The 13,711-nt window shown below is 38.0% G+C and overlaps 1 protein-coding gene and 1 pseudogene across 1 annotated transcript; both read left to right on the top strand.

The window, feature by feature from the left end:
• LOC147287570 (GDSL esterase/lipase 1-like) lies at positions 1-1,796 on the top strand. The gene is made up of 5 exons (XM_086240093.1): positions 1-255; positions 373-494; positions 838-1,068; positions 1,184-1,436; positions 1,558-1,796. Exons 1-5 carry the CDS (start codon positions 3-5, stop codon positions 1,794-1,796), a joined length of 1,098 nt encoding a protein of 365 aa, XP_086096219.1. The 5' UTR covers positions 1-2.
• A 1,531-nt stretch (positions 1,797-3,327) lies between these two features.
• On the top strand, positions 3,328-12,061 carry LOC147287569 (GDSL esterase/lipase 3-like; annotated as a pseudogene).
• The last annotated feature ends 1,650 nt before the right edge of the window (positions 12,062-13,711 follow it).

The raw sequence follows: 13,711 nt of genomic DNA, 5'->3' as shown, positions 1-13,711 counted from the left end.
ATATGGCGAATATAAGCTCAAGCTTTCTTCAGATCTTTGTGTTTGCCTTGTGTACAAGCCTTAGCCTTGGGTTGGGGAACAAACACAAACATCATGTTGTACCACTCTTCATCTTTGGGGGTTCAGTATTTGATGCTGGAAATAACAACTACATCAACACTACTGCCAGTGCAAATTATTGGCCATATGGTGAAACCTTCTTTAAGTATCCAACGGGTAGAGTTTCAGATGGTCGAATTATACCAGATTTTATTGGTAAAATTAAGATATATAGTAATAACTATATAATTATATGTATGTTTTCCTATAAAAATGTGAAACTATTGTTATTAGGACACCTATATAATTGAGAGTTAATGTTTACTGTTGCAGCTGAGTATGCAAAGTTGCCATTTATTCCACCCTATCTACAGCCTGGTAATCATGAATTCACATATGGTGTCAACTTTGCATCTGCTGGAGCTGGTGCTTTGGTTGAAACTCGCCAAGGCTTGGTATGTCACATATTATATATATATATATATATATAATTTAATTTGCACCAAATTAATTTTCTTCTCTAAAATTTAAAGTCAGTATTCCAATTGTGTATTTGATGATCAAAGCTTATCTTTACTTATTAGTTTCTTTAACAGATAAGATAATGATATGTATACTGATAGATCATTTAATTTGATGAGTAGATTTAGTACACAAACTTAGATATATGAACCTTGCTAATATTATTGTTTACACACACACACACACACACACACACATACCATGTATATATACATCAATTATGTCTGTATAGTTTATGAAGGAATTAGTTGCTCTACGATATTCACCTTGTTTCAGGTGATAGACCTTCATACTCAAGTGTCATATTTTGAGAGCGTTAGGAATTCATTGAGACAGAAATTAGGGGATGAAGAAGCCAAGACTCTGCTATCAAGAGCTGTTTACTTGTTTAATGTCGGAACCAACGATTATGTCTTCCCCTTTGAGACCAACTCCAGCGTGCTCCGATCCTACTCTGACGACGAGTTTGTAGGGATCGTGATAGGCAACATAACTGCAGCCATCAAAGTAAACTATATATTCTTAGTACTGGAAAATTAAAAAATTAATTTCCCATATATATATATGTATATAGTTGTTCATGATGAATAGTACTAATCAAATGTTAATTTTGGTGTGTTAGGAAATATATAAGAAAGGAGGAAGAAATTTTGGGTTCATTAGCATATGGCCTATTGCTAGGATGCCTTTCGGAAGAGTATTTGAAGAGGCACAACATGGTTTTGGCCAACTTATTACTTCATATGTGAAACTACACAATAAAGCTCTTCCCAAACTCCTGCAAAAGCTAGACAAGGAGCTCAAGGGATTCAAATACTCACTCTTTGACTCTTATGAGTTTCTCAAACAAAGGATAAACCACCCTTCTAAATATGGTACTTAATCTTCTTAATTATTTTTATGATTAATTTGATCCTTTTAGTACGAATTAATCTAAAAACAAGAGAGGATATACTAAAATGACTGATGACCATGTTTTAATTTGTTTTGTGAAAGGTTTCAAGGAAGGGAAGGTGGCATGTTGTGGGAGTGGTCCATACAGAGGAATATTAAGCTGTGGAGGGAAGAGAGGTGTGACAAAGTATGAATTATGTGACAATGCTACTGAATATGTCTTCTTTGACTCTGCTCATCCAACAGAAGGAGTCTACAAGCAATTTGCCAAGCAATTCTGGAGCGGAGCTCCCAATTCCACTGCACCTTATAATCTCAAAGCATTGTTTCAAAATAATTAAGTAAAAATGTATAGATCAATAATTCGATAAGCAATAAATAAATCTAAATAAACCTTTAATTTGGTGTTACCTGTGCATGGTGTACAAGATCAATAAGCAAATTATTTTTGTCCCAGTCATGAATTTTATTCTTTAATTTAGATTTTCACTTGTGGAAGGTATAATAAAAAAGGTTTATTCGCGTCAATGCCCCCTAAAAGTAACTTCGATTTTCAATTTGTCCCTTGAAACTTCATTCCTTCAAGTTTGCCCCTCAAACTTTACAAAATATCATATTCCGTTAAGTCTGTCTATGAGTCCGTCAAAAAAGCCTACGTGACGCTTATGTGGAATGGACAATAAACTGCGATGTCAGCTTATTTGACAGAGCTTGTAACGGACTTGACGGAATATGATATTTTGTAAAGTTCGGGGGGTAAAGTGGGAGGAATGAAGTTTCAAGGGGCAAATTGAAAATCAAAGTTACTTTCAGAGGGTATTGGCATGAATAAGCCAATAAAAAATGTTAAGTGTGTGATTTTTTCTCTCTCGGGTGGGGGAGGGGGGGAGGGATATCGATGGTATGGGGGAGGAGGGGGTGGGGATGGGTGATTGTGACGGGGAAGGGGAGCTGGCTGGGGGGCAGAGAGAAAGAGAAAGATAAGAGAGGCAGAGATATGAGAGAAAAGAGAGGGATAAGAGAGGCAGAGATATGAGAGAAAAGAGAGGGGAGGGGAGGGGTGGGGCGGGGTGGGGCTGGGCTAGGTGGGGGGAATGTTGGGTCGACATATATGGTGCAAGGGGTGGCGAAGGTGGGAGATGGAGGGAGATGGAGGGAATTTTTGTTTTTAAATTTGTTTAGTTTTATTTTTTTTATAATTCTTTTTTTTTTTAGAAAAGACTTTTTTGTCCTTATAAATTGGTCACATGAGCCTCACGTGATCAATTTTAACGGAGGTTTTGACAGAATTGACGGAATATCCTTGATTGAAGCACTTGAAAAATAATAGTTCTTGATTGAAGCAAAGTGAAAACGAGATCCTCAACTGAAAATAAGGGTATAGTTATAGTCATTTTGCTAACATTTTCCAATATATATAAATACTTGACAATTATATGAATGTTTTTCTATAAAAATGTGAAATTATTATTTATTATTATTGTTCTTATTAGTTCCATTATTGCAGTCAAGGAGTAAAATTTCATTTTTTAGGGGTATGGAAATTTTAACACCATACCAAATTAATTTCGAAAAATTTCGCCGAAATTTCGGCGAAATTTTCGATGTAGAGACCGGAGAGAGAGAGGGGAGGCAGAGACCGGAGGGAGAGGGGAGGTAGAACACCGTCGTCGGAGGGAGAGACGAGATCGGAGAGGGAGAGCCGTAGTCGGAGGGAGAGAAGATCCGGGGAGGGAGAGGGAAGAAAAGATTAGGGAGGGAGGAGGGAGAGGGCAGAGAGAGATTATGAAGGGAGGAGAAAAATTGGTGAAGGGAGAAGAAAAGAAAAGCTGGAGGAAAAAAAAAAAAAAAAAAAAGAAGGCAGCCACTGGAATGGAAGAAGACGAAGAGATGAAGACCAGTGGGGAAGAAGAAGGAAAAGGAAGGAAGAAAAAGAGGAAGTCACATCACGTGGGAAGAAGAGGAAAAGGAAAGAAAAAAAAGAAGAGAAAAGAAAGGAAAAGGGAAAAAAAAGAAAGGAAAGGAAAAAAAAGGAGAGAAAAGAAAAAAAAAAGAAAAAAAAAAGAAGAGAAAAGAAAAAAAAAGAAAAGGAAAGAAAAAAAAAAGGAAAGAATTTTTTTTTTTTTGTAAGATAGATTGAGATTTGAAATCTTTAGGCAATTGGAAAGAAAAAAAAGATTTGGGATTTGATTTTGTCATTTTAGTGTTTCGTTTAGTTGTAAACATAAATTATGAAAAAGAAATTTATCATCTTATCATGAAGTTTCATTTACTTAATGTTTGGTTTTCTAATTACGATAATTTGTAAAATTGAAATTTTAGATAAACCGTTGTTGCCACTGCTGTCATCGGATTGGTTCTATTTTAACCCAATTCGGCTTAATTTAACTATCGAAGACCATTTCCAAGTCCCTTTGAGTAAGCTTGCTACTTTCCGTTGCCACATTGGTGATTTATTCGTATAATTTTATTATGTAATTATTAATTAGTGAAGTATTTTTTTAACAGTATTGTCTCCGACGCGCATTATATTTATCACATATCACATGAAATCTATTATATTATTTGATTTCTTCAATATTTTTTATCAATGTAGTAGATAATATGTTAAATAAATATATGGTCAAGTTACATTCAAAATTTCCATATTTTGATAGCAATTTTCGTCGTTTTTGTCCAATTTTATCGAAATCGAAATTTTCGCGAAAATTTTCATCAAAATTTTCATCGAAAATTTCTTCGAAACCGAAATTTTACTCCTTGATTGCAGCTGAGTATGCAAAGTTGCCATTTATTCCACTATATCTGCAGCCCGGCAATCATGAATTTACATATGGTGTCAACTTTGCATCCGCTGGAGCCGGTGCTTTGGTTGAAACTAGCCAACGCTTGGTATGTCATATATGTGTATATATATATTTGGTTTAATTAAGTTCAACCATCTAATTTTCTTCTAGCTAAGACATTTAAAATTGTATACACACATATATATTTGCTACCTATATACATACAAGTGGGCCGGGATTAATGGTTCACTAATTAGCTTCTCCATGACGTGTATCCCTAGCATTATTGTTACATATACCACACATGAAACATATCTCTTTATAAAGGAATTAGTTGCTCTTTCATTTCAGGCGATAGACCTTCATACTCAAGCTAGTGTCATATTTCAAGAGCGTTAAGAAGTCATTGAGGCATAAACTAGGGGATAAAGAAGCCAAGACTCTGCTATCAAAAGCTATTTACTTGTTCTGTGTCGGAAGCAACGACTACGTTTTCCCTTACGATACAAACTCTCACTAAGAATTTGTAGGGATGGTGATAGGCAACATATCTGCAGTCATCAAAGTGAATCAAATATTCTCAGAATACAAGTTGAAAAAGAATATTTTATATATATAGTTTTTCATGATATATGAATAGTACTAATTATTAAATAAAATTCAATGTGTTAGGAAATATATAAGAAAGGAGGAAGAAATTTTGGGTTTATTAGCCTGTGGCCTATATTGCTACTATATATGCCATACGGAAGAGCACTTGATGTGGAACAAAATGGTGCTTTTGGCCAAGTCATTACATCATATGTAACATTACACAATAAAGCACTTCCCAAACTCCTGCAAAAGCTAGAGAATGATCTCAAGGGTTTCAGATACTCACTCTACGAGTCTTATGACTTTCTCAAACAAAGAATAAACCACCCTACTATATATGGTATATATACACATACTTTCTCAATATATTATTTTTTATGGTTAATTAATTTCATCCTTTTACTTATGTTTGTTGTAAAAATATGTAGAAAAACAGGGTTTGTGGAAAAGAGAGGCAGAGAGAATATGATATGTCTATTTCATTCATCTTATAAATATCCTTATATAGAGGTAGGGTTTACCAGGGTTTTGTATATTTACTAGTATACCCCTACAACTAATTACAGGAATAGTCACACATAATAATATATTTACAACAGTCCCCATTGGATATTTCATGTCATTAGTGTTATCTCTGCTATGCGCTTCTAAGTTGCCTAGTTAAAACCTTGATAAGTAATAAAAACCCCGTGAGAACAAAAACAATCATAGTCGAAGGAAAAAGAGTGCAACGCGCGTGAGTGTGAAGTAGTCACATCAGAACCTCGAAAGTAGGTGAAGTCATATTTTCTGGATCATAAGCAGATAGTATGTCTATGGGAGCAGGATGCATTAGAGTTGCTACACCAAAACCTTGCCCGGTAAACCCAATGGGAAAAACCCGTGGTCGAAGGGAAAAGATGAGCAAATGCATATATATCAGATCAACACATCTTCAGGATGTAGTATGAATAGGGTGACCATGCCAAGATGTGCCTCATTAAAACCTTGCCAGGTAACAAACCCCAATGGAAAAAAAATAACTCTGGACGAAGGACAAAATAGTACACGATGGTCAAGCAAGTATGCTTCGGGATACTCCCTCTGATGTCGACTCCCCCTGAAGACTACATACTAGGTAAATCAGCCAATCTACGCAAACCAATACCTCGAACATGAATCAAGAACATGGACTTTGGCAGTGACTTGGTGAAGAGGTCTGCATGGTTGTCTTGAGATCGGATCTGCTTGACTTCAATCATCTAATGCTCTTGTTGCTGTTGATTGAAGAAGAACTTCGATGCAATATGCTTGGTGTTGTCTCCTTTGATGAAACTCGTCTTCATCTGCTCGATCCAAGCGGCATTATCCTCATAGCTAATCGTTGGTTCATCAATGATGGAATTCAGCCCACACGTAGTTCGAACATGTTTGGAAACTACTCTTAGCCATATACATTCACGAACTACTTCGTGAAGGGCTATAATCTCAGCATGATTCGAAGAGGTAGCAACAAGGGTCTATTTCGTAGACCTCCAAGATATTGCTGTATTCCCAATGGTAAAGACATAACCAGTTTGAGAACGCGTATTGTGCAGGTCTGATAGATACCCTGCATCAGCATATCCAACAAGGCGGGCATCGTTCTGAGGATCGAGGGGGTTCGATCCATTCCTTGATGCATAGGGATAGAATAAGCCCATATCCGTCGTACCTCTAAGGTATCGGAAAATGTCTTTTATGCCATTCTAGTGACGGCGTGTTGGCGCAGAGCTATATCTAGTTAACAAGTTCACAGCGAATGAGATGTATGGTTTAGTACATTGATCCAAGTACAATAATGCGCCTATTGCACTTAGATATGGGACTTCTGGTGCCAATATCTCTTCGTTATCATCTGCGGGACAAAATGAATCCTTCTTAGGATCTAGACTACGGACGATCATGGGCGTGCTAGAAGGCTTCGCTTTATCCTCATTAAAGCACCTTAACATCTTCTGGATGTAATTCGATTGATGTACCAAAATTCCATCTGCGTGGTGCTCGAGCTCCAAGCCAAGACAGAAGTTCGTTCTCCCAAGATCTTTCATCTCGAATTCCAACTTCAGGTGTTTAGCGGTTTTCTTGATCTCTTCAGGAGTACCAATTAGATTAATGTCATCGACATAAACAGCTACAATAGCAAAACCAGAACTTGTTTTCTTAATAAACACGCAAGGACATAGATCATTATTCACATATCTCATTCCGATCAAATACTCACTTAGACGGTTATACCACATTCGTCCGGATTGTTTTAATTCATAAAGTGAACGCCTCAAACGAATGGAGAGCGTGTTTCGTGGTCTGGAACTATTTGCATCGGGTATCTTAAGTCCTTCGGAAACTTTCATATATATCTCTGTATCAAGATCATCATAGAGATAAGAAGTGACCACATCGATAAGCTGCATACTCAGTTTTTCGAAAACTACTAAACTGATAAGGTAGCGGAACGCTATCACGTCCATTACGGGAGAATACGTTTCCTCGTAATCAATCCTAGGGCGTTGAAAAAATCCTAGGGCGTTGAAAAAATCATTGCGCCACTAGACGAGCCTTGTATCTTACAATCTTGTTTTTCTCCTTATGCTTCCTTAGAAATACCCATTTAAATCCTTCAGGTTTAACATGGGAAGTTGTAGGAATGACAGGCCCAAACACCTTTCTCTTTGTTAAGGAATCTAATTCGACCTGGATTGTTTCTTTCTATTTTGGCCAGTCGTCTCGACGTTGACATTCATCAATGAAGCGAGGTTCGATGTCATCGCTAGTTATGATTCAATAGCTACCGCGAATACAAATATATCATCGATGATAATCTCGTTTCAATTCCAAAGCTCACATAAGCATGCATAATTTATAGAGATCTCTCTGTTCTCAGGAGTGGGTTCAGATGTTGGAGCGTTCCCCAACATCGTCTCTTCCAGGACGGACCCATAATCCGGAACTATTTCGTGAGATGGATCGGTTGAGATTGCGATGTCAAGAGGACTCGTTTGTGCCAAATTTATCCTCTTCTGGAAATAAGCGTCCTTCGAACCTAGTGGTCTACCTCGCTTCTGGGCAGGGACATAAGACTGGTTAGCCGCTATGGTCGTATCTCATCCATCTGGGACGACATGTCCTTTTGGGACAAATATCCTTGCAGGCACATTTGCAGCAGGTATATATGATCTCGTCACTTTAGCAAGATAAGAGAAAGCTTCTAACATATTATGAGCTACACTCTGTAGATCTAGAATTCTCCGCACTTCACTATCACATTGTGCGATTCGGGGATCGAGATGAGACATAGTGGGGACATTCCACGTCAATTCACGTCGTTCTTATCTCCCCCTAACGGCGGGAAAACTGTCTCATCAAAGTGACAATCCGCAAATATGGCGGTAAAAAGATCGTCTGTCAAGGGCTCTAAAAAACGTATAATAGATGGGGATTCATAACCGACATATATGTCCATCCTCCGTTGAGGACCCATTTTGGTACGTTGTTGCGGCGCAACTGGCACGTAAACTGCACACCCAAATATGCGTAAGTACGAAACGTCAGGTTCGTACCCAGTCACCAGCTGTAACGCAGAGTAAGGTTGGGTAGCAGTGGGCCTCAACCGAACCAACATGGCTGCATGCAAGATTGCATAGCCCCACGTAGAAATTGGAAGCTTGGTGCGCATAACCAAGGTTTGTGCGATCATTTGTAATCTTTTAATGAACGCTTCTACGAGACCATTCTGCGTGTGAATATGGAGAACTGGATATTCAACATCAATCCCAAGGGACATGCAATAATCATCGAAAGTTTTCGATGTAAACTTTCCGGCATTATTAAGTCTTATGGACTTTATGGGATAATCTGGGTGGTGAGCCCTCAATTTAATGATTTGGGCGAGGAGTTTAGCAAAGGAAGCATTTCTTGTGGACAATAGTGTAACATGTGACCACCTTGTCAATGCATCAACCAAAACCATGAAATATTTAAATGGTCTGCATGGTGGTTGGATAGGTCCACAAATATCCCCTTGTATCCTTTGCAGGAAAAGGGTGGAGTCTTTACTAGTCTTTGCATATGATGGTCTAGTATTCAACTTTTTGAGTGAGCATGCTTGACATAGTGTGTCACTAAACATAAGATCCTTATTAGTAAGGGGATGCTCGTGTGATGAATTGAGGATACGGCGCATCATGCTTTGACCTGGGTGTCCCAACCGGTCATGCCATAGCAAGAAACTGCTCAGATTGGTTAACTTCTGGTTAACTATTTGATTTGCCTCAATCGATCTAATGGTGGTCATATAGAGACCGCTCGAGAGGCATTTCAATTTCTCCAATGTACGCTTTTGACCATACAAATTGGAGGTTATGCAAAGATATTCCACTCCATTTTCCTAAGTGGTTTCAACGTGATAACTGTTGGCTCGAATATCCTTAAAACTCAACAACGTTCTTCTGGAACATGGAGAATATAAGGCCTCATTAATGGTAAATTCAGTACCATTGGACAACATAAAATGGGCTTTGCCATGACCATCTATCAGGTTGGATTGGCCTGATATGGTTGTCACAGAGGTATGAGTAGGCAATAAGTTTGAAAAATACTTCTGATCTTGGAGTATGGTGTGCGTAGTAACACTGTCAGCCAGACAACAAACTTCCCCACAAAACATGCCTATTCAATGGATCACATGTATGAAAATAACTTAATTGAATTAAATAATATTCGAGCATAACCAAATTTTCCAAAAACAAATAATCCAAGTTATAAACCACCAAAATAATCCGAATAAGAAAAACATTATTCAGAAAATAAATACGGCGCAAGCGCTTATCATATCCATGTCATCGAATGTCTAGTCCTCAAAGTGTCCAGTAGCAGTCTGGAAATCAGTGACCTCTAAGGTGGTATCCATAGGAAATGATTCGTCAACGAGATTGGTCTCTCGAGTTCCGCGACTAGTGTGATACTCATTTACAACTTGCGCTGATGCACAGCTGGTGCGAGACCAGTGATCAGTTTCTCCACATCGGTAACATAGATCATTCTGATTTTGATTCTGATTTTGGTTTTGATTATGGTGGCAACGGGCCGGACCAGTATTCCTCTCATTTCGAGTTCTTGGGACCGAGGGACCGCGGTTCCTACCACGTGGGCCTTGGCCACTAGAATTCGAGTTTCGTGGGCCATGACCGCATGGGCCTTGGCCGCGTTGACCTCGGTCATACGGGCCATTCCTCTGAGAACTTTTCCTTCCATATCTCGGGCGGTCGGACTTTGTGCCCTTTCCATGACCTCGGTATCCTCTTTTGCGGTTTGAATCGCGATGATCAACAGCGTTAGCTTCAGGCAATGGTGCTGCTTTAGTACCGACAGGTCGGGCTTGATCATTTCTCATTAATAAGTAGTTGTTCTTTTCAGCGAGCAACATAGTAGTGATCAATGCCGAGAACTTGGTAAAATTCATCTCCCTGTATTGTTGCTGCAGGACCAGACAGGAGGTAGGGAAGGTGGAGAAAGTCTTATCCAATGGGTCAGCTTCGGTGAGCTCCTCCCCAAAAAATTTGAGGAGTGACCGGATCCAGCAGATTTCTGAATTATACTCATTTACGGATTTGAAATCCTAGAAACGGATATTCTGCCAGTCATGTCTTGCTTCAGGCAAGAAAATAGTCTTCTGATGGTTAAACCGCTCTTCCAAAGCAACCTAAAGAGCTCGTGGATCCTGTTCAGCGAGGTACTCAACTTGAAGTGCTTCCTCCATATGCTTCCTAATGAAGATCATGGTACTTGCCTTAAGAGACTCTGCAACAACATTGTCTGCATTGATTGTCGATCTCATCTTCTTGGCAGTCAAATGAAGCTTAACATCTTGAGTCCATTTTAGATAGTTTCTTCTGGAAACTTCCAAAGCGACAAAATCAAGCTTGTTGAGATTTGACATTCTTTGGTTGAAAGGAACAAATAATCATAATTAGTGCTTTGAGCAATAACATCCATAAACAATAAATAAGAACTTCAAGTTCTATAACATGGTATAGACATGTAAAATCTACTGGTTTTATTATGTATGATGAATTTATGAAGGAAACTTCAGGTTCTTTATATGGCATTATTGAAGCTACAGGTTCAATATTTATGTATGAACTACTGGTTCATTAATTACCTGCAATTTTTACACATATACTCTAGTGCAAAAATTTAAAGTAAATATACCCAAGTAGAACAGAAAAATATCACAAAATTGTTTGAATAAAAGTTTTTGACATTTAGAGTATATATATTAAATGGTTTGTATACTAACAATAAACCATCAGCAGCACAGTGGTTAAGGTGCAAGGTGGTGCACAAGAGGTCCTGGGTTCAAACCACAGGCATGGCAAGAATTAAAATTTCCTTTTTACAAAGTTTCAGAAGGCTCGCCATGTGTTAGCGTAGGAGTGGCGCTGACGTGGCTGGCCTGGGCTGCTGGCCAGTTGGGCCTTGGGCTGCCTGCGTGGGCTGGGCCTGATGGGCAGCAAGGCTGCGCTGCTGGGCTGTGCCTCTGCTGCGCGCGTGAGGGGGCTCTCCTGCAAGGTGGCGCTGCTGCGCGCGCGACCTCATGAAGATTTTTTTTCAATCAATCAAGGTTTAAAAACAAGAACATAAAATTGTTTTATAGAACCTACTTGGTTGAAGAACAAATTGAGTGATGATCCTCTCTTGTTTGGCGATCCACAATCCAAAGAGCTTTTCGTGCTGATAACGTGTTGTAAAAGTATGTAGAAAAATAGGGTTTGTGGAAAAGAGAGGCAGAGAGAATATGATCTGTCTATTTCATTTATCTTATAAATATCCTTATATAGAGGTAGGGTTTACCAGGGTTTTGTATATTTACTAGTATACCCTTACAACTCATAACATGAATAGCCATACATAATAATATATTTAAAACAATGTTTTAGTTTTTCGATATTGTTGATATTGTCAAAACTAGGTTTCAAAGAAGGGAATGTGGCATGCTGTGGGAGTGGTCCATATAGAAGGAATTTTAAGCTGTGGAGGGAAGAGAGGTGGGATAGAGTATGAATTATGTGACAATGTTACTGAACATGTCTTCTTTGACGCTGGTCATCTAACAGAAAGGGTGTACGAGCAATTTGCAGCAATTCTGGAGTGGAGCTCCCAATTCCACTGCGCCTTATAATTTCAAAGTATTGTTTCAAGCTAATTAAATCAAACTATATAGATCATCCATTAAGGAGCGATAGATAGATCCAAATAAACCCTCTAATTTGATGTTACCTGTACCATCCTCTATCTCAATAAGTAAATGATTTTTACCTTAGGATCCAAGTCATGGATTTTTTTTCCCTTTTTTTATTTTATTTTGAATCTAATTTGTGAGGTATATCTAATGAAAAATGTAAGTGTGCCCTTTTGAGAGTGTGTTTAGTACATCATTATACTTATACAAGCTCTGGTGGGTCAGATCATTGGGAGGCTAACAAAGCTAATTTTGATATTCCAATGTCTTATTGCCTTGCATTGATGATTGGCGGTGTTCAAAACCGGTCTTCTAGTTTCATATTAACTTATTAACCAGTGAGGTTTAGAGCACTTCTACACATACATAACAAATATATGAATGTTTCATGTGGTTTTCATTGTTTTCTTGTTGTTTTATAGTCTCTGTTTTGGTATAGATATACATTTTGAAGAGTCAGACTCACTAAAGTCAACGGACCTAAGTATTTTCTCATTTTACAATATGCCACGTGTGTAGACCAGGAAACTAAAATAGAGAAAAATAGGCCACGTCATTAGACAACATGGCAAGCTATCAAACGTTTGAGGCAAATGAACTAATATATATTGGGTTAACAAATACTTGATGTCCAAGCTTAAAACAATTTTGTCAAAATATGCAGTCTGTTCTCTACATGGAAACCGTCTAGAGAGGGAAGTTTAATTTATTTTAATTTTTCTTCAATGATGAGTACATGTTCAGTATAATGTGTAATCTTTTTGGTCATGTATATACTCCAAATGTATGGTGTTGGGATAAACAATTACTTGATTCCCAAGCTTCAAATTTTGTTTGTAAAATATGCAATTTCTTCTGTACATGGTAATTAAACATCTAGAAAGGGAAGCCACCGAAGTCTTTGACTGTCTGATTTTAAATTCTCTTCTATGACTACTTGCTTCTGGATAGATGTGTGAGACAGAGGGCTCCCAACTTTTGCCCAAATTTAATTTTATTATATTCCAAAAATGTTGAATATATATGAAGCTGCTGAATGAGGTGTCTGTTTGATCCTGTGCTTGTTTGATTAATGTTAAAGTTTTGGTCAATATTAATTAATCTTTCTAGTCCAAATCAATATTAATTGGTCCATACAGAGCAATTAATAACTGTGGAGGAAAGGGACCAGAGAAAGAGTATGAATTATGTGACAATCCTAGTGACTGTGTTTTTCGATGCTGGCCATCCCACCGAAAGAACTAACCAGCAATTTTCCAAGCTAATGTGGAGTGGAAATTCCAATGTCACATGGCCTTGCAATGGTCAAGCACTATTTGAACTTAATTAGTCAAATGTAGATGTAACTTCCTAAGTGCTGGAGCTGAAGCAAAATGTTAGTACAGGACTAGTAAAGCAGTTTGCAGACACAGTGTTTCCTGAATAAATCAGTTTTATTTAAGTATTCCCATCTTAAAATAGTATGTGTTTCCTGTATATTCTGTAAAAGAAAAGAATAAACCTTGTAATTAAGGCGAAGGCCACGGTACCCTTAACAACAATATGTGACTTAAAAATTTAACCCCAACTCTTCTCTCAAACTAAAGGTTATACTATTTGGTCCTATCAGAAAAAGAGA

The sequence above is a fragment of the Dryas octopetala genome, chromosome 4 (assembly GCF_963921425.1).
Source record: "Dryas octopetala chromosome 4, drDryOcto1.1, whole genome shotgun sequence".
Taxonomy (NCBI): domain Eukaryota; kingdom Viridiplantae; phylum Streptophyta; class Magnoliopsida; order Rosales; family Rosaceae; genus Dryas; species Dryas octopetala.
This window is presented reverse-complemented; position numbering and strand designations above follow the sequence as displayed.

What these genes read in the sequence shown, in the direction of transcription:
- LOC147287570 (XM_086240093.1), top strand. Translation starts at nt 3, where the DNA reads ATGGCGAATATAAGCTCAAGCTTTCTTCAGATCTTTGTGTTTGCCTTG. An exon ending in AATTATACCAGATTTTATTG is followed by an intron (nt 256 to 372) that starts GTAAAATTAAGA and finishes TTACTGTTGCAG; the next exon opens with CTGAGTATGCAAAGTTGCCA. An exon ending in ACATAACTGCAGCCATCAAA is followed by an intron (nt 1,069 to 1,183) that starts GTAAACTATATA and finishes TTGGTGTGTTAG; the next exon opens with GAAATATATAAGAAAGGAGG.